At 33.2% G+C, this 23,958-nt stretch overlaps 1 protein-coding gene across 15 annotated transcripts in view; it reads right to left on the reverse strand.

Moving 5' to 3' along the window:
* PARD3 (par-3 family cell polarity regulator) overlaps window positions 1–23,958 on the reverse strand; it is a 666,452-nt gene that overhangs the window by 538,657 nt on the left and 103,837 nt on the right. For all 15 annotated transcript variants that reach the window (XM_074267090.1, XM_074267092.1, XM_074267091.1 and 12 more), the window contains exon 2: window positions 15,189–15,290. In XM_074267090.1, the coding sequence (XP_074123191.1) occupies window positions 15,189–15,290 (102 nt within the window). The remainder of the gene's footprint in view (window positions 1–15,188; window positions 15,291–23,958) is intronic.

The raw sequence follows: 23,958 nt of genomic DNA on the forward strand, positions 1-23,958 counted from the left end.
TAATCCTTTGGGTCTCCAATAATTCTAAACATTGCATCAACTCATATTCTAAGTCATATCTGGAAAATATTAGCTAAAATACAGTTTTAGGATTGAGATAGCCAATATCATGGAACCACTATATTACCACTACTACTATCATATCAGTATCTACCCAGAAGTATGCATTCATTAAGTTCCATTAGAGAATAGTCCAAATCAATTTATCAAGGATGTTTAGCTATAAATCCTGCTTTATGCAGGGGTATGGATAAATAAATAAATTCTTACAATGTTAGAATTGTTAGTTCTTACATTCTTACAATGTTAGAAAGTTAGAATTCAGAATTCTACTTCCCTGCAAATAAACAAACCCAATACCCCTCCCTCCTTCTCCCCCCCATCATGATATGAAAAAAACCATTGGGGGTATATACAATCCATGGCAGTCAGCCAAAGAAGACTGCAAAACTGGCAATCCTCATTGAGTAGTTCTTGTAATTACTTACAACTACCACCTCTTTCCCAAAAAGGAATAATACATAAAGAAAGTTGTCTTTTTTTTTTTAATTAAGTGACTACTTAAAAGGGAGAAAAGGGAGAAAATGCTATTTTCATAAATTTTAATCTGAGCTATTAGTTACTTCATATAGTCACTATCTAAACACTGCAGAACTACCTTCTAAACATATTTCCAAGAATTCTCCATTTGGGGCCAAGACCTTTGGTTTTGAACAAAACAGTGTTTTTGGTTTAGGGAGTTTGGGGGAGGGAAGGGAGGAGAGAAGAGAATGAAAGTCATTTGGGTTTATGAACAATGTTCTATTTTTATATTATTCTTCCCCCTTTTAAGTTAAAGAAATAACTACCTGAATATACTTAGGGAGAAACACCCTACCACAGTGACCAAAGAGCCACTCTCCAAGCCTGAAGGAATGGTGTTCAATTCCAATTCTGACAAATACTGGTTTTTTGGACTTAGACAAGTTAATCTCGCATGTATTTATACAATTCTGTAAAACTGTAGTTATCAGAAGAGAAATAGTTCTGCATTGGTAGAAGGAGTTTCTATATTAAGTCCCTATTCCAATAAAAATCACAAAATCCAATTCCTATTTCTGTTCCTATTATAATATCAAGCAATCCTAAACATCATTTCTTAGAGTAAATAAACATAAAAGCTAATTTACATTTTGTACATAATTTGTGATTATATAAAAAATTAACTAGTCCACATAATCTGATACTTCATTAACTTCCTACTGGTCAGGGATTCTTATGTATAATTCCATATTTGTAAACATAATATTAAATAGTATATACAGAAGGAATTTATCTGTTTCATTTATATGCTAATATACCAAAAGCCCTGCACTAAAATGCAAGAGTAAAAAAATAACTGAAATACTTTTTCATTTCATGAGCAACATAAAAAAGAACGGGATGTCTTTGCTATATTAAAAATTAAATATTGGTAAAGCAATGTCTTCAATGAAAATATGACTTTGATTACTAGGTCAACCACAAAAAAAATAAAAATAAAAATAAAAATCTTAACTTATATGGCAGGGGTTACTTTAAATCTTGAAAGTCAATTATGTTCTGGCCACTCAGAAAAAATTGGGCTGAAGAATATCACCAACCTACCTTTTCTGGATTTCCAAAGTTCATCATTTGCTGTTCAATGACCTGGAGTACTTCAAGACTTTCACTGAGTCATTACAACAAATGTCAGAAAAAGAGGAATACCTCTTGTCAAGTTTCCTCTTCACTCTATCTGCCATCTTAATCCAGCAGAAAGAAACAACTGCAGGACGGGCAAATAAACAAGAAAATAAATTTAAAATATCTAATTTTCAAAGCTTCAAAGAACCAGATAATGACAGTGAAATCTAAATAAGCTTGTTTAATACTGTGAAATAACTTTTTTTAAAGGGAGAGGAGTGAAGAGCTTTATAGCATGAGAAGAAAGAACATGTTCATTTCTCTGTTCATCACAGCAACTGAATACCTATAGTTGGACAGGTTGGATTATGATACAAATCAAAGAAACAAACAAATGAGTGATCCATCCTGTTAAGCATATAAAAGGTGAATGAAAGGTAGATGAAGTTGAGTAAAACAGGGTATACCAGCACAACTTGATACTGACAGGGTGTGAGCAAATACCTCAGGCCCAGCACAGCGTCTAATTTATTTCTTGCCAAAATATGCATATAATGGACAGGAAAGAGTCAAAAGTCAGCATAAGTATACTTTTACTTTAAAATCCAAATAACTTTTTCTCAATATAGTGATTTGTTTCTCAGCCTCTAGGCTTTCCCTTCAAGGGGTTAAAATGCCTTATAAAAACCCATATCTAAGTATTTTCATCAAGATGAAATCATAAAGATTAAAAACCACAAGAGAATTACAGAAATTGTTCTCAGACTTTTTCATACCTGTCATAAAAGGGAGTTGAAAAAACATGCTACTTAAAAGCAAAACATTAGCATCCTTGCCTCCCCTCCCCAATTTGTGCTCATTATAGCATTTTTTTCAGACTCTGTTCCCAATCGAGGGGAAAATAAATTCATTCAGTAAGTACATAATAAATGTCTTTTCATTCATTTACTGTTTCCTTTACTTTGCCACATGTCAATTCTGAGACTATATAAAATTGTAGAATGAAGATAAGGAAAATGACCAAATAAGAGAAAGTTGGACAAGAGGGGGAGAGAATTTAAAATTTATTCATTTTTTTCCTTGCAAATGTCCTACTATAAAGCTGAGAAAGTTACAGAAAATCATAGTCTAACACAATACTAATAACAAGTAGCAATAAAATTTGGCTAGGAACAATATTGATCATACAATGATCAACATCCTTTTACACAATCCCATCTCTTCACAGAAGAATCAATCAGAATCTTGCAAATTTGTAAAATACTCAGATAGTAACCAAAACTTTCATCATTGCTTATCTGTACTTTTAGAGTACAGAGTAAACTTTCCTGTGTGACAGTGTCACAGAGGATCTAATATGTGAGTGTGTGTGTGTGTATATACTTTTTTTTTAAATTTAAGTTGCACATAAATCTTTGTATTTAGTGTTCTACATATTTTAAATTAGGTATTACTTCTATCTGATGAGAACTATGCCTCAGTTTATACATTCTTCCCAGTAGTTAATATAATCTCATTTTTCTATCATCCTCATTCTGGAAAAGAAGTCAGTACAGCATGGTTTTCATATGAATGCAATGCTTTATGCAAATTTACTAGCAAAATTTCCTTTCTCTTAAGTTTCAGGAGATACACAATGAAGAAAAGAATAAAACTTTTGGAAAACCAAAAGTTAAAATGTCTGCAACCAAAATTGTAAGAGTTGTTCAAAATTTGATCAGAGTGCTACAACTTCGGTTTGAACTGGATGCCAGTCAACAAAAGCAGAAAAAAAAAATATATAAAAGTAAAAAACATTTTGTCATTCACAGTTTAACAAACTGCTCTGTCATAAGAAAAATTTAATATGACCAAATGCAAACTTCAAGAAGAACTTTTAGCTAACTCAGTTTTGGGGGGAGGCAATTTGGGCTTAAGTGACTTGCCCAGGTTCACACAACTAAGAAGTGTTAAGTGTCTGAGGCCACATTTGAACTCAGGTCCTTTATGTTGACACATTAAAATTCTGCTCCACCAGGATTTGGGTACCCTTCCCAAGGGATTCAAGGCACAGATTTATATTAGCAAAATTAATTTTATCACTCCACAAGTGAGATCTCATAGTGCCTTATTTTGTCAAAATGAAGCTAAAGGTTAGCTCAAATGAACAACTTGATATGAACTGTACACAGGTGTACACACAGGAAATACAACAGATCTGTATCTTTTCAAAGCCAAACAAAATGTTGCTTTTGAAGTACTTTTAAAATTTGGTGGTGTGTGTATAATTTAGAACAAATCATGCTATCTTGTAGCCTATAATTATAAATATATCTGGCTCTTTGTTATTACTATGTTCCTAATATTTATTAAAATTAAAGGCACAATTTGGACTGGTGACTATAAACATTCATTAATTAAGTTCATGTTCACAGTTCTACTGTCGGCTCAAATCATTTGTTTATTTGAACTGAATTACCCTTATTCTATCACAGTGAATCTTCCTCTCTGCATTTAACAGCTAGGATGGTCCAACTTCTCTAGGCAGGTCAGCAGTCACTATTTGTATAAAACAACAGTATAAAGGAAAATAAGAGAATCCCAAAACAGATCATTACTGTCTTTTATAAATGGAAAGATTTTTTGACTCCTCACTCTTACAGCCTTCCTCACAACTCCATCTAATCAGCTGCTACTTAATTCTACTTCTAGGGCATGTTGCCCCTCTAACTCCATTATTTTTTCTTGTACTATTCTAATAGACCCCAGATTGCCTCATCTCCAAATACTCTTTTTAATGCACAATCATTAACCATGTCACTCTATATGCTCAAAAAAATTCAGTAGCTTATTCTAGGAGAAACAACATAACTTCAAGATACAATGTTAGATCTGATATCTGGCCCTGAAGTCCAATCTGGCCTCCAAAATTCAGAATTTGCATGACCCAGCATGGAAGATTTCATTTATCTAACCCAATCTCCTCATTTGCATAAAGATAATTTAACTGGAACACCTTTCTCAAAAGGTCTGTATGAGATATGATAATCATATAGTGCAGTTCACAAACTTGAAAATACTATATAAGTTTAAGTATTTTAATAAAATACAAGCTCATGTGATTATGTGTATGTATATATATATATATATATGTATATATATATATATATATATATAACTAGAGTCTATACAATTGCTGAAATAAGTATAACTGTAATGGAATGCTAATCAATGGATCTTCTAATAGCCTTTCCAAGTTTCTAATGAAATTCTCAAAAACTTATAATAAAAGATACTCCATTTAAATATAATCATCTTTCTCAAAACTTCAGGTCCCAAAACAAGGAAACAATCCCATGGAGACTAGAATATTCTAAGTATGGACTAAAATATGCTAGGGAGAAGGAAGAATGCCCCCTATACACAGACACAGACACAGACACACACACACACACACACACACACAGTGATGGACAATTGACTTACAATCCTATAATCAATCTGAAACACTAACATTCTAAAAATAATTGACCCAAATATTTTCTTTCTTATTAAGTTATGTCACCTCTATGTAATTGAAATTTTTTTTCCTTTTTTTTTTTTTTTTTTTTCAGATGACAGGCATATACACAGGCAGGCATTAATTAAGGGGATAAAGAGCCTTCAAAGGGATTAACCATGAGATTTGTGTCAAATGCAAGCTGTTCTCTCTGTATGTCTGGAAATTTCAGCAGCAATTTGATCCCTTAACATAGCAGAGTTTATGAATGTTTTATGAACTTCATTTCAATATCACTCCAACAAATGAGCTCTAGTTTTCACAAACTCTGTCTCAGACAACACAATGAGAGCTCCAAGTTCCTTTCTAGGAATTTCAGACTGCCACCAAACCAAGTACAAATTAATATAGGGTCCTCTCCTCTATTCCATCTACAAAATCTCTGACACAGGGCTACAACTCCACCAAAAATGTATGCACATTAACTGACAAATCTTGACAGCAGAAATCATCATGACCACATTGGATAATATTGCCCCATTTTGCCTGGCCTAGCATGTAAATAAATAAATTATAAAGTGTTGCATAGAAAGAGAAAAATAAGCTGAGTCTCAAAAAAATAGTCAAGTAGAAAAATTTTTAATAGCATGCTCCTAAAAAATTATATATGCAGATACTTGAAAATTATTCATAGATGTTGTACTATTCTGTAAATAAAAATTAGTCATAAGTATGTTTATGGAAGTACTCAAATGAAGAAAAAAATCCATGAGTTCTCTACCCCAATGAGATGACAATAAAAGAGGTTCTACAGGCAAATTACTATTTTCCTTTAATCCTCTGTGGGTTCTATAACCCTTCAGTTACCATGTTTAATGTCTGACTCCAACTTCCTACAATCAATAAAATTTCAACATTTGTTCCTCTAAAAGTAACCTATCCAAGAAATCTATCCCTACTCCCATGCCTCAGATCTGCTGGAGAAACTCCCTCCTACTGCATGTTAAATAAAGAAGCAAAACAAAAATTCCAATGCTCCATTTTCTTTACAGTGGTTCCAAATCAATTTATCAGATTCCTAACATGTTTAGTTATGTTATTCAACCAACTTGGTAACTGAGACAGCCAAAGAAATTTCTTGTTCTTGTTAAAATCAGAGCAATGCCAGTAACTTTACAAACTAAACCTGGCATTCCTTATTTAATACAAACAAATGACAGCCCTGCAACCTCCTTTGCCCTCAGCCAGGGATTGCTCCAAACAGTACAATCAGAATAATTAAACAGAAACAGATTTCTGAAATGTAAACATCAAAATGGGACATAAAAGGAGGGTGACTTTTAATTCCTAGATTTATCAAGCTTCCTTTGGAAGTAGAGGGGATTCCTTTTTACAAAAAAAGCTAGGTAATCCCAGGAGAGGTTAAATTACAGAGGTAAAAAATGTCAGAAATCTCAGTCCTCTGAAGCCAAATTAATCACTCTTTGACCCTCCCACTACCAATGAGCTGCATCTCTCTCAAATTTAAGAGCATTTTAAAGGCTCCAAATTGTTTTCCATATCCTGTTTTTGGTGCACCTTCTCAAATTCCCTACTGCTTCTCTTCAGACTAAGCTAAGACTGGCTGAAGAGAAATGGGGTAAGGGAAGGGTATAAGGGAGATTAAATTTGCTTCAATGCACACAGAAGTAAGATGGAACATTCTCATCAAGTAGAGAAAAAACTACTATAAAAATAAGGTGTGAGGCACCTTTGAAAAGGTTTGATATATTTGATTTTTCCTGTTTGCTTTTTATTTTTAATGAGGAAAGAGAAGAAAATAAAAGTATATTTAATCTAGTAGCCATGATATCTTCATTTGTATGTGGTGAGAAGCTTTAGTAACCTGCTAAATATCAGAAGGGGTACACCAGACTTGCTGACAAGCCCATAATATTTCCATATAATTTCTGGATAATTTTAAGAAACCAAGCAAGGACAAGTTTAAATACCTTTTTCAGTTAGAGTGAGGAAAGAGGGAAGAGATAAAGACAGAGACTGAGAAAGTAAAAGAAAGACAGAGACGGAGAAGAACAAAAGGGAAAGGCTGAGGGGGAAAGAAGGGAGAGTCTGAAAAATAGAATGCTAGAAAGGATTAAAAAAGAAAAAAAAAATACTGAGATAAAAACAAAAAAACTCACACAAAAATCTTGGAACCAAATTTCCCTTAATCAAGTACGAAGCTAGATCCATTTGGCATTCTCAATTCAATATAGACAGTAATGAAAAATTGAAATGTCAAAAGAATCAGTAGCTGCAACTGCCCTCAAAATGAGTTTCATTTACTGTATCAATCTTTACAATAAGAACAATACTAAAAGAAGGTCAGTATTTTTAGGGTTGTTTTCTTAGTTTTCATCATTTGAAATATTGCTCTCTGAGCTTCACAGCAATAACCCAAAATGTATTAAATTTGGATTTTATCAGAAATCCATGGTGTATACATGTATAACATATTCCTTTTATCCATGTTTCATCTGACTGAAATTGTAATTGTATTTGGTAAAGCTGAAGCACTATGAGCCAACCTAAAGACTCACAAGTAAATATAGGCATTTTTCTTATGAACAGCTACCCCAAATGTTGCATATCAGAATAATCCAAAAACACAACTGCCTGCCAAGATTCATACTAAAGAGACATCCAAATTAATAAAGTCACTACATCCCATTAGATTGATTTAATGAGAATGATAATACCCAAAAAAAAATTTTTCAGGAAAATATTTATTATAATCTAAAGAGTAATTCTCAAAAAGGTTGCTTTGTCTTTGGCAAATAATTGAACAGAGTAGGAGAAATTTGAAATTTTTTTCAAAATAAATATATTCAAAAATATAAATTTAGAGGAAACCTCTGAAACACTGACTGATTCTTTAGACATTTAAAAAGCAGGATTTGAAGCTATTTTCCCAGACGTAAGTCCCCAAAAGCACTTGGCTTTAAAAGGTTGTGTTCCCAAATGAGAAAATAGATTTATCAATTTATTAGAAAAATGCATAATAAAATATTTTTTAAATTATTATGAAAAATATCCAAAGTTGTAGCTCTGTTTTAGAAGGCTCCTACTTTTTATATCATTGTTTGTTTGCTTCGTAACACACCCCACACAGGAAGAAGCTTTTCTTGCTTTTGGCTTGTTATGGCATGAAAATAAATAAGCAGAGCCAAAGTCCTTCTCGCTGAATTGACCTATTTGCTATTCTCCATTCCCAACATTCCATCTCCAATCTCTATGCCTTTGTACATGTGGTCTTTAATGCTTGAGATGAACTCCCTTCTCACATCTATTTCTTGGACTCTGTGGCTTCCTTCAAGGCTCAGATCAAATGTATCCTCCTACACAAGATTCATCTTGAATCCTCAGTTGTCAGTGCCCTTCCCACCACCAGAATAACTAACATGTATTAGTTACACTTCACTTATTTTGTATTTATTTATCTGTGTCCATGTCAGGAGAATATCAGCATCTTAAAGATAAGGATTGCCTTATTTCAGTCCTTTTGTGCCCAGCACCTGTCAAGAATGCGTGGCACATACACAGTAGGTACTTAATAGATGCTGATTAAATGATAGAAGGAAAAAGAGACAATTAAAGGGAATAATATGACAAATGAAAGGTGGTGACAGTGCTCTCCTCAGAGCCCAGACTATAGTTATTAAAACTTTTTAGTATGTAGCTATGTGTTTCAGAGACTGTATGAAGACACTTGAATCCAAGCAGATGTTCTTGTAGCTAAATTGTTCCATTAACATATTTGTCACTATGGAATATGGCCCATATTTACAAGTTAGGCTCCAGTGAAATCTTGGCTTTTGATTTCTTTTCACTGTCCACAGCCCTATTTCTGAGAAGCTGTCCATCTCCTAAAATCTTGTAATTACCTCATGGTATTGTGTGAAACTGTCATTAAAAACCAGGCTCTTGATGAAGGAAAGAAAGCAAGTTTTCATTAACTCGGGAGCAATAGTAGAAGAACAAGGAAACAACATTCAATGCTGCCAGTGGAGAGATTAGTCTCAGAATATCTGGCATTACCACTTGGAAAATCAATATGAAAGCATGACAGTCAAAATAACTAGTGCATTCCTCATATGTGAAAGAACCAGGTAATCCAAAACCAACCAAACAAAATTTTTCTTAAGCCAGCTTTAAACAAAGCAGCTGGGTAAGTGGGAGAAGAATTCTGGAAAATACCCGTGTGAAAGCAACACTTACTAATTTGTTTCTCAAATAATTAACATGAGAAGACAACTTACAATGTCTGCCATTTTTAGATCATAATGCATGCCCTGGAGGTTTATGTTTAAGAACTTTAAATTTATTTCCACCACCCCACCATGAAGATTTCAAAAAGGGACAAATAACATAGCCCATTTAGTATAAATCATGAAGAAACAAGTCCATAGGCCATTATGTTTTCAATCACACTAGGAGGCAGTATAGACAGTTTCCCAACAAAGGCAGGTCCTAGCAAGCTCTACTCCAACCTCAGTAACCTGGATTAGACCAGGAAATGGGATTGTATATTTCAAATCCATAATTCAAAACCATAAACTAGCCGACTTCCCACTTATAGGCTTATTTCTCACTAATCTTCTATAGACTTCATTGCCACAAACTGGACTAGTCATTATTCTTGGAAAATAACGCTGACTTTGCTCACGTTGTTGTCCCTGCCTTCCACCTACACCTATCCAAACCCTTCATGGGAAGCTCAAACATCACTTGCTGCATAAAACCTACTCAGAGAGAAGTCATCCTGGTACCTCTGATTTCCCAAAGTGCTTTTTTAGATTCCTATCTGGTTGAAAAAAGGCATCAGACAAGCAAGAAGAAAATCCAGATGCACCATTTCCTAGCCATGTGATTAAATTTCTCTGATTATTAGCTTCCTCATCTGTAAAATGATAATAATATAATTATATTTTCTTATTTTTAATTTGAGGAAGGCATTTAATGTTACAGATTTAGATCTGAAAGAGTCTACAGAAGTAAGATCTGTGAAAGTAAGATGACAGAAAAAGAAAGGGGGAAAAAGAAAGAGGGGATAAAAAGAGGGATGAGAAAGGGAAAAAGGGGAGGAGAAGGAAGGAGAGGGAAAGAGGGAGAGCAAGGAGAGAGGGAAAGAAAGAGAGGGGAGTGTAAAGGGCTGAAACTCTGAATAGATGCACTGGAATCAGACAACGAAGCACACCTATTGGACAATAATTATTAGCATATGTTTAGAAAAATGGCCCTTCTCACTATTCGGTGCTGGCTCAATCTTTTGGTGTATACAGATAATCATAGGAGGGATTGGGGGTAGAGTGAAACAAGCTAGAGTCAATTTGGAGGAGGATGAGGAGAAAGGAGGTTGGTGGAGAGCTTGTGGCAGTTTTGTCCATCCCCTTCACTTCTCCCCGTAAAGACCAAGGACTTTTGCTTATCTTGAATCTGGCTAATTCTGAGGCTTCCAGGGAGCTAACCGAGACTTCACAGGGGAGGAGGGATGGAGGGAGGGAGAGAGAGAGAGAGACTTACACTTATATTTGCATGGAGTTGATTCAGTTGTTCATTTTTCAGTTGTGACCAATTCTTCAACACCCTATTTGGGGTTTTTTTCAGCACAGATACTGAAATGGTTTGCCATTGCTTTCTCCAAATGAGAAAAGTGAAGCGAACAAGAATAAGTGGCTTGACCAGCACCAAATAACTAGTATGTACCATAGTCCAGATTTGAACTCAGGTCTCCCTGATTATGGGCCCAGGCTATAACCCAAAAATAAATGAATGAATGAGAATGCATTTATTAAGCAATTTGTTGTTCTGACCCTAGTTTTAGTCATGCCCAACTTTTCATCACTCTAATGAGACTTCTCTTGGCAAAGATGCTAGAGTCATTTGCTTCTCTAGCTCATTTTGAAATAAAAAGGGTTACAAGACTTCCCCAGTGTTACATAGCTAGTAAGTGTCTGAGGTTAAGTCTTCCTGACTCCAGGCCCTGCATTCTATCCACTGTGTCATCCTGCCCTAAAAGATCATCACTGGTTATTCTTTAAATGACCTGCAGTCCCCACAGGATTCTAATAAGAAGTTACAACCAGCAATGTTTTGAATGCAACGTGGGTCCCTTAAATCTATCAAGTCAACTGACTACTCATCTTTTTTTAAATTTTTTTATTATTATTATTAATATTATATATTTTTAATTCCAATTTAAAAAGTAATAGGCTCCAAAATGCAGATATTTAACATAGGCTCATAAGAAAAAAACCAGAAGGAAATCATCTAGTTCAATTCCTTCATTTTAATAAGAAAGAGACAAGAGATGGCCACAAATGGCTGTGATTTCCCTGAGTTCACACAATTCACACAGCATAGGGCCTCACACTTCTTATTGTGGTTTATCTTATACAGAAATAACAGAAAAAATTCTCTCTATAATAGCCAATTGATCTACTTTGTTAGTACTTCTATAACTCAATGTGAAACAAGGCATAACCCTATCTCATAAAGCTTGAAAACAGAGGGCTAGGTCTAATATCCAAATAGCTCTTGAATATTTCTCCTTTCCTTAAGCAAGATTAAATACTTGCAATTAGTCTATGCTTGCAGAAAAGCCAAAACCTATAAGTCAATAAAAATACTTTAAATTGGAAATGAGAAGCAACTACTTAACTTATAAATATACTGAATATAAATTAAAAACTAAAACTGCAGTTCAGTATTAAATAAGATTTTCATTGACAGAAAGTTCATTTCTTTGTACCTCTCTCCCACAATGCTTTGTGCAATACTCAGGAAACATTTAGAGATTATTAAGTATCAAAGTAACAACCACAATGTTCAGATACTTACTAAATGATACAAAACTGTCCTCTTTTCTAAAATCTAGTTTAAGAAGGGCACCAAATTACTGGATTAAATTCCAAGAATCACAAACATAACTGAAGGTTTTAAAAATAAGACATTAGAAGGAAAGAACAAACAATGGGCATTTTTTTCAAAGACAAAGAATTCAAATATAGTATATAGGTGCTTCTCATCTCTACTATGGCAAAGCAACACCAACAAAAAGGGGGGGGGGGTTTTAGAAAAGATATGTTGGATGTCAACAATTCATAAACAATTTGGCAAGCAGTTATCCAGTTTGACAACTAGTATCATTATTGGATAATATGTTCATTTTAATAATCCTGTTCTTCTTGTTACTATTACTAATTGAAAAGTTTTTGAACATTGAATGTGTTCCTGAGAAAAGCAATCCAGTTAATTTAGTAGAAATCTTTAAAAAATAATAAAAACTTGAATTTGTCTTATATGATAAAGAAATAATCTCCCGTGGAAGCAAATTGACTCCAAAATATAACTTATAATTTCCCATCCCCAAATCCAATGAGACTGGAGATTTATTTCATGAAATTTCAAAAGTCCATGTTTTTTTTAATTTTTTTAATTCAATTTTCAGAATCTTCAGAAGGCAGGTACTCTTCTCCCAGCACCTTACTGCTATTTATCTAGAGGCTACACAATTTCAAGTAGAAAATTTCTGAACTTTTAAACAAATTTCATTTTTTTATATCTAAAGGGTTTTTATGCTAAAAAGTTTATAATAAAGTTAGCAAAGCTGTCATTAAGATGACATTAAAATGACAGCAGTCACAAAGTAGCTACTTGTCTGGCTACAATACCATGGATTACATGGCTAAAAAAAATTAACACCAGAAAGACCAAAACTTAAGAAAATCTCAAAGGAAAAAGCTGCAGCAATTGACATAATTCATTGTCTTATACTTAAAGCAAAGAAAATGGAGATAATGGAATAAAAAATTCTATTTCAAAACAAAAGTTTACATTTTTTTTTCATCAATAGATATGCCTCGTTCTTCTAGTATTAAAAGACTTGAAATATGTGGAGAGGATGTTGCTTTTAATGTTTATGATATTTTGCCATTTCATTTCCTCAGAGTTACTGAATTTCAATACATCTCAAATGATAATAAGAAATAATAGGTCAAATACTTAAAAACCTAGAGAAAGGCCAACAGGACACTGAGTATGTGGTCTGTGAAGGAATTACAGGAAGATTCAATAAACACATAAGAGGGGAAAGCATGGGTGGAGAAAACCCACATTATAGAGATAAATGATCCATTCAAGTATTTCAGCTGCAGGACCTTATTTATGTGCCTTAAAATACCTCTAGTTTCAGATGACTCTAATATGACCTATTGGAGCTGTATCATTTGAAAATGAGCTGCAGTGAAAAAAAGTGAGAGTGTTCTTGTCCCTGGTTGAATGCTTAGTGTAAAAGAAGAACATTATAATTTAAAAAATGCAGTCAACTAAATAATATTTTCTCAAGTGTGACCTTAGTATTTATCCATGAGCCATAGACCAGAAGACAAAGTACAACCAATGAATAATACCCAATCATATATTACATTTTGGAAGAAAGAGGGAGTTGTTTTTTTTATAGAATGAATTGCCTAAACAATTTCATGATAATAAGGAAATATTAATTCTGACAATATTTACCAAATCCTATCCTGGCAGGTAAAAGTAACAAATCTACCAAGACCTGAGATAAACTAAATTCTTACTTATGCATTCTGTTATAGAATAAGTGCTTTGATGATATGATAAATATCAATGCTCCAGGGTTTCAAAAATGTCGTGTTGCTTGCATGTTATTTGCAGATTTGAAAGCAAAAGCTTCAACAGACCAAGAATTTTTCCTAACTAGTTCTACTTCCTTTTTGTAGCCTCAGAAAAATATTCATTTTAGTTCCAAAGGTTCTCCTGAGTATAGCAAAGCTATTCAATACTATAGAGTTCTGCCTGAGCAAACAGGGTTAATGTTAGGGATACATTTATCACCTTTCTGCCTCTATTCCTTTGCTGTGCAACCTAACATTTTATTTCACTGACTCCATTCACAAAATGTTATTCTCAAAAATAATAATAATAAATTATTAAAGAAAAATGTTTCCTAAGAAAGTTGGTGTGTCTTACAAACCAAACCCTAAATTTCTTTGCAAGAGCAAACATTAAATGTTTAATACTGTTTATGCCTATAATTCTATCCAGAATTGGAGATAAAAAGCTTGTGACCTGTTTTCATTTCTAAGTGTATCATCATCGTTACCATCTGATGATGAAGAAATAGAAGAAAGTATAAGCGTTGAAGTCGACCATTCCAACACCCTTCTTGACACTGAGTTATTCCTTTTATTCCTACACTATGAAATGAGAGAGAGAAAATAAGTATAATCTGATAGGGCCTTCATTGTGGACCACTGTATTTATAATACAAAAATTCACTGATGGTAAAACCACAGAGCAGTATCTTTAAAGCAATCATATTGACTTGTGTGTTTAGTCAAACAAATAAGACCTACTCAATGTAAGTCATTCTGGTAGATATCTAAATGAATAAGCAATGACTTCAAGAAATTTACAGTCTTATAAATAACAAGTCAAATATGCAAACAGCAATAGAAGAAATTATAGTCATTTTCTAGAAATTAGGTAAAACATGCTAGAAAATAATATTTCAGTTTTTGATTCACTAATTAAGTTTGCAGAAAGGCAACTTTGGTTGCACTCTTCAGAAGAGCACTATAAAGAAAGGCAAAATTCAAAAAAGAGGCTCTTTCTCAATAATTAGGGATCCCAAACTTTTATAGAGGGTCAGCACACACTGAACCCTTGATCTCACAATCTGAAGCTATAGTTACATAAAAAACAATTCTGAATCTCCAAAAGACGTTTAAATGGTATTCAATATGTTTGAAGAAGTTAGGGAAGCAAAGTTGCTACATTTTAAAAAATGGAATATAATCTGCACTTCTCAAAAACCTGAAAAGGGGAAAAAAAAAAAAAAAAAAAAAAAAACAGCCATTCAGATTGGTGCATTCTCTAAGCAGGGTTTGTTTCATACAAACATGTCATGAAACTCTATGTATGATCATAACTATACTCTGATCATAAGCTATCTCTGTGGCTAACATAAAAGTCATATTTTCTTTTACTTCATACTCACTCTATCTTTGTCATCAGCTACATCACAGAGGGTATCATCAAGATCAAGGATCCCACCATCACCATGCTCCAAACGATGAACTTTTATCCAATAACTTGGATCCTATTAAAAAAAGAACACAAGCAATTAATAACTTTGGAAGGACATGCTGCAAGATCCATTTAACAAATCAAATGCTAAAAAGGTCAAATTCCTACTTTTCAAATGAAAATTGACTGTCAAACTTAAAAATCACCAAAAACTCAAGCGTCTCTATACCCATCAAATTCATTGCACACCCTCCCTTTTATTCACTAAATTCAGAAAAATGCTGAGATTGGAGGAGAGGGACAAGAAGAGAAAGAGATCTTCTGGATTCTAATTATTATCTCTTGTTGAGGTTTTACTGAGGTGGTATCTCTTTCCAACCCCTATCTTTCTACAATTTTCTCACAAAGCCTTTTTTTTTTTTTTGGTTCTGTCTTTGTTCTCCCCCTCCCTCCAAATTCCCTACATAATATTTTACTTATCTGTGTGCTTCAAAATAGCCATAAGGTACTAGCCTTACTACTGCTTCACTTTTGTCTTCATTTTTATATTTTCAGCACTAACTACAGATGCTCTGAACAAAACAGGTCCAAAAGAAAACAGGTCAAATAGAAAATTGTAAAATTTCATGAAAAGACAGAAATTGTTTACATTTTTCCTTTTGAAATATGACTTTCAAGCGATGTTTATATTAATTTATAGAAGAATATTTTCAATTATATACTTGCCATTTTGGACTCTTTAGAATTACAAAAATAAATATTCCTTGCATTTAAGTCAAGGTGCTACTTGGTTTAGGATTTGTGAGGCTGGGATAGAGCAGAGGGAAGAAGATTCAAGGAAAAGGGATTATAATTATTTTATTATCACACGCTCCTTACATATTTCTATGTTCTTAATAATCATCATAAAACACAAGGGTCCACTGTTTAGTTTATAGGCGGAAGGAAAGAAAAGTTTCATATAGAGAAAAAAAAAATAATTGTAACCAACTGTGTGACAGTATAGAACTGGAAACAAAAACATGCAATTAGGAACTGACTAAATCATGTCACATTCATATGCATAATATTACTGTATCATTAAAAAATGGCAAAAATGAATAATTCAGGGAATCATGAGAAGACTTATATGAACTAATATAGAATCAGGAAAACAGTATACCCAGTGATTACAACAAACTATGTGGAAAAAACAACAGAAAAATGAAACCGCACTATAAAATAGCAATGATAAGCTGGTCCCAGAGACAAATTTACAAAAACTCTTCCTTCCTCTCTTTTCAGAGGAAGACAAAAAGTAGGAAATATTGCCTCTACGTTCAGATACTACTTATATATTGAATGACTTTGCCAAATCATTGCTTTCCTCTTTTTTATAAATCTACTACTACAAATTTTGTCAGTAATTGTCAAAAATTGTCAGTAAAAAAAAAACAAACAAACAAAAAAAAAAACTAAGATTTAAAAAATAAGTAAAACTCAAGGCTTATTTTTTACCTTGAAATTAAATTTAATACTAGTGGTCAAATCAGATATGTAGACAATACTCTCCTGCCTATAACTGGGTGTTTTTGACAAGGATTCTCTATTCATAGGTTTCTATTTTAGTTTATGCTTTAATACTTTGAAAGTCTACCACATGATGATGTTTTTACTTGAGGTCTGAAGCAACACTTGAAAGAGAAGCAACATTTTTTTAGTCTCTAGTGGGAGTCAGTCTGTTCTTATAAAACAATGAATAATGAAAGATATATACTCTTCAAGAATGGATAATATCATTCACTCTATACACAGAGTATAAAGTGACTATATGACTGATTCACTAGTGTTTACTGCATTCCTAAAATCAATCTAATCCTTCTGTGAATCTATTGATTTCTAAGTAGTCTAAGGAATCAACTTCTATCCATATAATGATCATAGAGTGATGTGGATTATCCAAGTCTAGGGTTCCATTGCCATTTCTGGGTTATAAATTACTCCAGGTGGTATTAAGTAGAACCACACATCTGACATCACTCTTTTTTCCATAGCCACTAAGGAAGATCCCAAAGATAATCAGGAACAACCTACTTCATGGGAGAGGGCAGAACTAGAAATTGTCCATAGAATGGTTGGACCCTATTACTTTCCCCAATGCCATATTCAAACAATCTCCAGAAAGAGGTCAGATTTCAAAACCTATTCTCCTTGGTTCTGGTTCTGAACTTCATTGCCTTTTTAAATTATTTTAATTTAATGGAAGAGGGAGGGAGGGAGGGAAGGAAGGAGGAAGGAAGGGAGGGTTCTACACATGCTTAGGACATGTGAGCATAAGAAAAATGTGATATATTTCTATCCTACTAAATAATACTGCTTCATTGGACACTGATCTCTCAAGAAAATTATCTGTGGGCTTTCATAAACATAGTTCTCTTACAATGAACAAAGGACCTTCTTGTGTTCTACAAGAAAAGCCAAATATCTGATTATGGAAAATTGTTTTCCAGAAAGTTGAAGAATGCTTGTTGATATTCTACTTTAGGAAAAAATGCTTTGAAAAGATTGAAATAGTAACAGCAGAAAGATAGACCAAAAGGCATTCCTAGCTATTAATGCAGGGAGGGGATGGAGGGAAGAGGAGAAATCTCAATTCAACAACTAATTATTAACTGCCAAATAGGGACAATGAATTGTACTACTGCTAAGAACAAATGCCTAAAAAAATTAAAAATAAAAAAATATATTGCCCTCAAAGAGCATACAGGTTTTAAAAAAAACAAAATAATGGTAAATGGGCATAATAATGGATTTGGAGTAAGCGGAATGGGGTTCTCTGCTAGCTCTGTGTGAGCTTGCACAAGTCACTTTAGACTACAAGTTCCTCCCTGATAAAATTTGTCGAGTTGAGATCAATAATCTATAAATTTATTTCCAACTCTACAGCTATGGCCCTCCTGTTATTTATCATCATCTAGACTTCATTTTTTTTGGTGTATGTGTGTGTGTTTTGAACTTTATTAAATGCTAAATTCTTTATTATTTCATTGCTTAGGAGGAGAATTAATAACTATTAGTAAAGATTGTTAGAAGTGATTGCCTAAAATGGACAACTTCCAATTCCTAAAACTAAAAACGACTAGTTCCTCACTGACAAAATGAAGGAGTTGAACTCAATAATCTATAAATTTCCTTCTAACACTGTGATCTTGTGATCCTCTGAATATGTACCTGTTATTAATCATCATCATAATCAAAACATCCTAGAAAGAAACATAGCAGGGGATAGCAGCCCTCAGAGCTAGAAAAGTTGTTATTGTAATTGAGTCATTTCAGTCATGTCCAGTTCTTTGTGATGCCATTTGCAGTTTTCTTCATAAAGACATATTTCCGTCTAGAGCTAGGTATACCCGAGTTCATCTCCTTATCTTTAATATGAAAAGGTTAACTGCCATTTAGTTATTGACCTGCTTGGTAGTTTTCCCCTACTATACTAAATACAGATGTACTTCCTATAACTATCCTGTAATTTACTAGGTCATATTGATTGTAATTTTTAAAAATAAGTGTTTCAAAATTAATTAAATAACTATTGATTTTAAAAGACTAAATAAGACAACATACACTCCTAAAGAAATGCTTCACATAACTCCACTAGTGCCTTCTCAATGGAGGGCTGGGGTAGGGAGGGGAAAAGGGAAAGAATCTAGAACTCAACATTTAAAAAACAAATGATTTAAAAATTGTTTTACAAGTAACTGGAAAAAAAAATTTTAAGATAGCATCAGAATCACACAACATTACAGGGCACCTGTATAACATACAACTAAGCAAGGAATTCCTCTACCTTCTACAAGGAATATACTCTACCAAGGAATTGTCTACCTCTGGAAGACATCTAACAAAGGAACTAACATCATCCTCTTAAAGCAACTCACTTTATTTTTCACATATGGGACTGAGGCAGAAAGACTTATTGAGTGACTAATAAGGTGAATTTATCTGGGGCAATAAACTATAAATGCCTAATTTATGTAACAAATTCCCTGGTCAGCAGATATGTCTGTGATTAAAAAAACAGCCAGGAACTCAAGGAGACCAGAGGAATAGAAGCTCTGCTATCCACAAGTACTGAAATTGGGGTTATTTCTTGGATTAGCTATTGAATGGAGGAAATCAGGAATTGGGGCAGAAAGATTCTCTGAAGATTCTAGAAAGATAGGCCTGCTCTGCTGACAGGACTCCAAGAAAATTTCTCTTCCCAAAAATGTTCTCATAATCATAAATTATTCATTTACTCAAATTGCAATAATTCCACCAATTATAATAACTAAATTTTTCTTTGGAAAATGAAAATGTTCCTAGGAGATATCACATTTATTCACACAGTATATGTTTTTGTTTCTAATATTTAGTTAAGATCAGCTACAATAAAGAAAATGAAAAAAACAGGACTAGAGCTACAATAGCAAAAAGAAATACAAATGAATCAGAGTACCCAGTGTCATTAGAAATGTAAGTTATGGGAACCAACAAACTTTGCCTAATTTCATATTTTGCCTGGGACTCAGTTCAACTAATATACAGAAAAGATATATTGAAGACTATTTTTGAGACTTCTGAGAAAGTAAATGGAAGAACTGGTTTTTTCCCATTTCTAGAGAAATCATATATTACAGATAAGTAAATAAATAAAATAATATTGAAATATTTCTTGTGTTGTTTACTGAGATTTGAAGAACCAGATTTTTGCAGCATAAAAGACAAGAGAGCTTAATAGTACAAAAGGAGTTAAAGGTTATGGAGAAAGTTTCTCTATCTTATGTAAATTGGAATGGAGAATTTGAGGTTAATGAGAGATTGTACATTTCTATTAATCTTGAAGAAATGAGAACATACTGTAGAACATAAAACCTAGAGTTGAGAATCAGTAAGGAAAATGACACATTAGCAGCCAAAGGGAGGAATGATCATCCTTCACCCAGACCAGGATACATGGAGGCTATATTTCCCAACCCAAACGGCATCATTTAAATGGGACTTGTTCATAAATTTCCAAATTATACAAATGGGGGAGCCCAAAAGGCAAATGCAAAATAAAAGAGAACATTACTTCATAGTTCAAAATTATGACATCACATACATAAAAAAGTTTTAAACTAATTGCACTCCAAGTAGTATAGAGAATAAGGTGTTTTGTTTTGAGGTACAAAGCTAGATTTGGAAGTCAAAAAAGACAACTATGTTTTTCTCCAATGAAGCACTGACAAGTCATTATCAAGTGACAACTTGACTAAATGAGATAATATTGGTAAATCACTTTGTAAACCTTAATGCACAATGTGAATGCTCACTATTATTACCATTATTTGAGACAGAAAATGTAGCTGGAATGATTACCATCTGATGCCATGTAAAACTGAATATGACATAAGAAATGGAATATACCAAGTCTCTAAACCACAGGGACCACAATCTCTTAGTGTGCTAGGAAATTATTTGTCAAGCCAGACTTTCCCAGCATGCATAATTCTCCCTTAAATTAAGCTAAATTTTGTGAAAGCTGATATTAGTATGTCTTTTAAAGAAAATGAATTCTAATTGCCTAAAAGTGTCTTTATGACCCATAGAACAATTGACATTTTTAAAGTGGAAAATAAGACTGGAAATGTGAACTGCATTTCATTAACACATTCCTGTAATCTTTTTAAGGCAGCTGTATTAATTCTGCCCTAATGCCTAAACACTTCCCCACCATGGAATACTATGAGCGTTTTTCATACTAAAACTGGAAAAAAAAAAAAAATGGAGGAGGAGGTAAAGATTAAATACTAGAACTTTACCCTCTAAAAAAAAAAAGAAAAGGAAAAGGGATTGGGAGAAGAGAGCATCAACATGTACTTAAATAGAAGTATACTTGTACCCCCATATTTTGTCATTTGTCCTAATTCTCTAATGTGTTCTAAAATTCAACATGTTGATATTTTTTAAAAGAATAGTTAAAATTATAACATACCCAAATTCTGACATCAGTTATTATAAGCAAAAGAATTATTTTAATTGCTCTAGAAAGTGTTCAAAAGTCCTGTTAATATTTTTGGAATTATTCCAAAAACATAAGAAAAGAAACATTTCCTTTCTGAAAAACCAAAGCAAGTACATTACTCTGTCCATTCTTTTCAAAAGCATCTTAATTTATCATACCTACAAGTAAAAAGATATTTAACCATGTTTCTTTTTTTTAATTCCTTAACAAAAAAATATATATATATATTTAAATGGTGACTCAAATTAATTTTTAAAAAGTATATTTTTCTGAAATTTTAAAGTATTAAACTCAATAAATCATTAACATTGCATCTAGTCATCACTGTATACATTTCTCATTTAAGATATATATCCCTGCTTTAAAAGAAAAAAAAAAAACTTTCACAAAGGATGAAAAGAAACTTGGAGTAAGATTGAGGAAATAAGGACAGTGGAGGGTTGAAGTGGTTGCAATAGGAAAAACAACTAAAATCTACTAACGATCACTTGAATGAATGAATGAATGAATGAATGAATGAATGAAAAATTAAAAAAACAGCTGTGCAACAGTGAAGGCTCAGCTGGTATTCTTTAGCATTAATTTATAGTGGAAAAATCAGCTTGATTTTTTGTGACTTTCTCCAGTCTGGGAGCAAGAATCGAGAAAGTAGATATTGGGAGTTATCCAAGATTGGCAATTAGGCATAATGAGCTGACAGAAATCAAAAGGATAAGCAACTACTGAGAGAAAGAAGGTACTACTTTTTTTTTTTTTTTTTAAACCCTGAGGCTTCGGTTAAGTGACTTGCCCAGGGTTACACAGCCAGGAAGTGTTAAGTGTCTGAGACCACATTTGAACTCCGTCCTCCTGAATTCAAGGCTGGTGCTTTATCCACTGTGCCACCTAGCTGCCCCAAGAAGGTACAACTTTGAAGTAGAAACCCAAGGGGTATAATAAGGAGGTAACCAAAATCAACAGAAAAAACAAAAAAAACAAAAACACAAAAAAACAAAACAAACAAAAAAACACAGGATTAATAGAGCACATGGTAACTCCTCAGAATTTGAAAGCCAAAAGATTAATTTTCTCATCTCCCAAAATATTCTTTTCCTAAGGTAAAATTTCTTCATTACTCCTAAAATCATTTCTTTTCACTGTGATTTCATTCATATGGATAAATTATAGATTTCTTTGATTTTTTTAAAAAGATATGGCACCTAAAAGGAAACATTACAAACATGACATGACCAATAAAGAATTACAGAAACACTATTACCTCCCCCATTCTGGATGCAAAATCTGGCACACAATAAGAGCTTAATAAATGCTTATTGACTTGCTTCAAATTAATTTATTTGGTTGCTACATTACACTGCTGACTTAAAATGCACTTTCCATCTACTTAAAACCCAGAAGTCTCATATATAGAATGCTATTAAGAAAATTTTTGCCTATCTTGAAATTCCAAATGGATGTTTTAAAATTTTAAAATTAAAAGTAGAACATCATATTTGTCCCAATTCTGCCAGAATCTGACTGTATCAGATCAGTGCTATGCCATCTATCAATCTGTGGATGAAGACACACAACAACTCATTCCACAAACATTTAAGTGCCGTGGCATGGAAGATTGTTAGAGGCATAAATAGGAACAAAAAAAAGTCTCTTCTTTTTCTTCAAAGAACTCTGTGCTTGTGCTAGCATTCACACATCTCTCTCCTCTTCCCCCCCTTGCCTTCATCTCTCCCTCCTCTCCCCCTTGACTTTGTCTCTCTCCCAATTACCAATTTCTTTTGCCTTAAAATCCAATCTAAATAAGACCTTTTCACAAAACAAAATGCAATGATTATATTGGTGAAGTATAGACTAAATGAAATTAGAAACAGGAAAAGAGATAAAATCATTTTTAAAAAGGATGTCATGGAAGCTTGATGTATCTTGAAACAGCATCTTAGGGATCAGCCAGGTGTTCTATCCAATGAGCTAAAGAAAGAAATGGCAAACCACTCCAGTATCTCTGCCAAGAAAACTCCAAATGAAGTCATGAAGATTCAAACAAATAAACCAAATGGATCTTAAAGTAAGGATCTCAATAATAACTATTAACAATAGTCATAATACTCTCCTAAGGTTTAAAAATATGCATAGCACTTTCTTAACAACCCTGTGAATTTATGAATTTTTACTGAAAAATAACTGCTTCCCTTTGCCTTTAAATTTAGAAGATATTTCATATATGTACATTATTCCCATTTCACAAATATTGTTTGATAATTGAGCTAATATTTCCTGCATTTTACAGATAGGGTAACCAGCTCATAAAGGTCAGGTGACTTGTCACTTGTGACATTATCCATTACTAGCAGATGTAGGACTTAAACCTAAATCACTAACTCCAGGATACTATATAAGAACTGACACTTTCAATTACAGGGAAGATAGAGGAAAAGTAGATTCCAGTTGCATATGAATGTATGGTACCAGGACAATACAAGAAAAGATCAGGGACCATAATGCAGCTTGGGTAAAATTTAGAGTATGCAAGGGAAGAGAAAGAAATAAAACAGGACAGGTAGATTGGAGATAATAGATCATTTTGTTTTTAGCAAGGAAATTCCAAGGTACAATTTGTATTTTTAAAAGATGAATATAGCAGTGAAGAATGGCCATTAGGAAACCAGTTAGGAGGCTATAATTTAGAGAAGTAAGTAGGGTTTGAACAATGGTAATGGCA

This window comes from Sminthopsis crassicaudata, chromosome 5 (genome assembly GCF_048593235.1).
Source record: "Sminthopsis crassicaudata isolate SCR6 chromosome 5, ASM4859323v1, whole genome shotgun sequence".
NCBI classification, from domain to species: domain Eukaryota; kingdom Metazoa; phylum Chordata; class Mammalia; order Dasyuromorphia; family Dasyuridae; genus Sminthopsis; species Sminthopsis crassicaudata.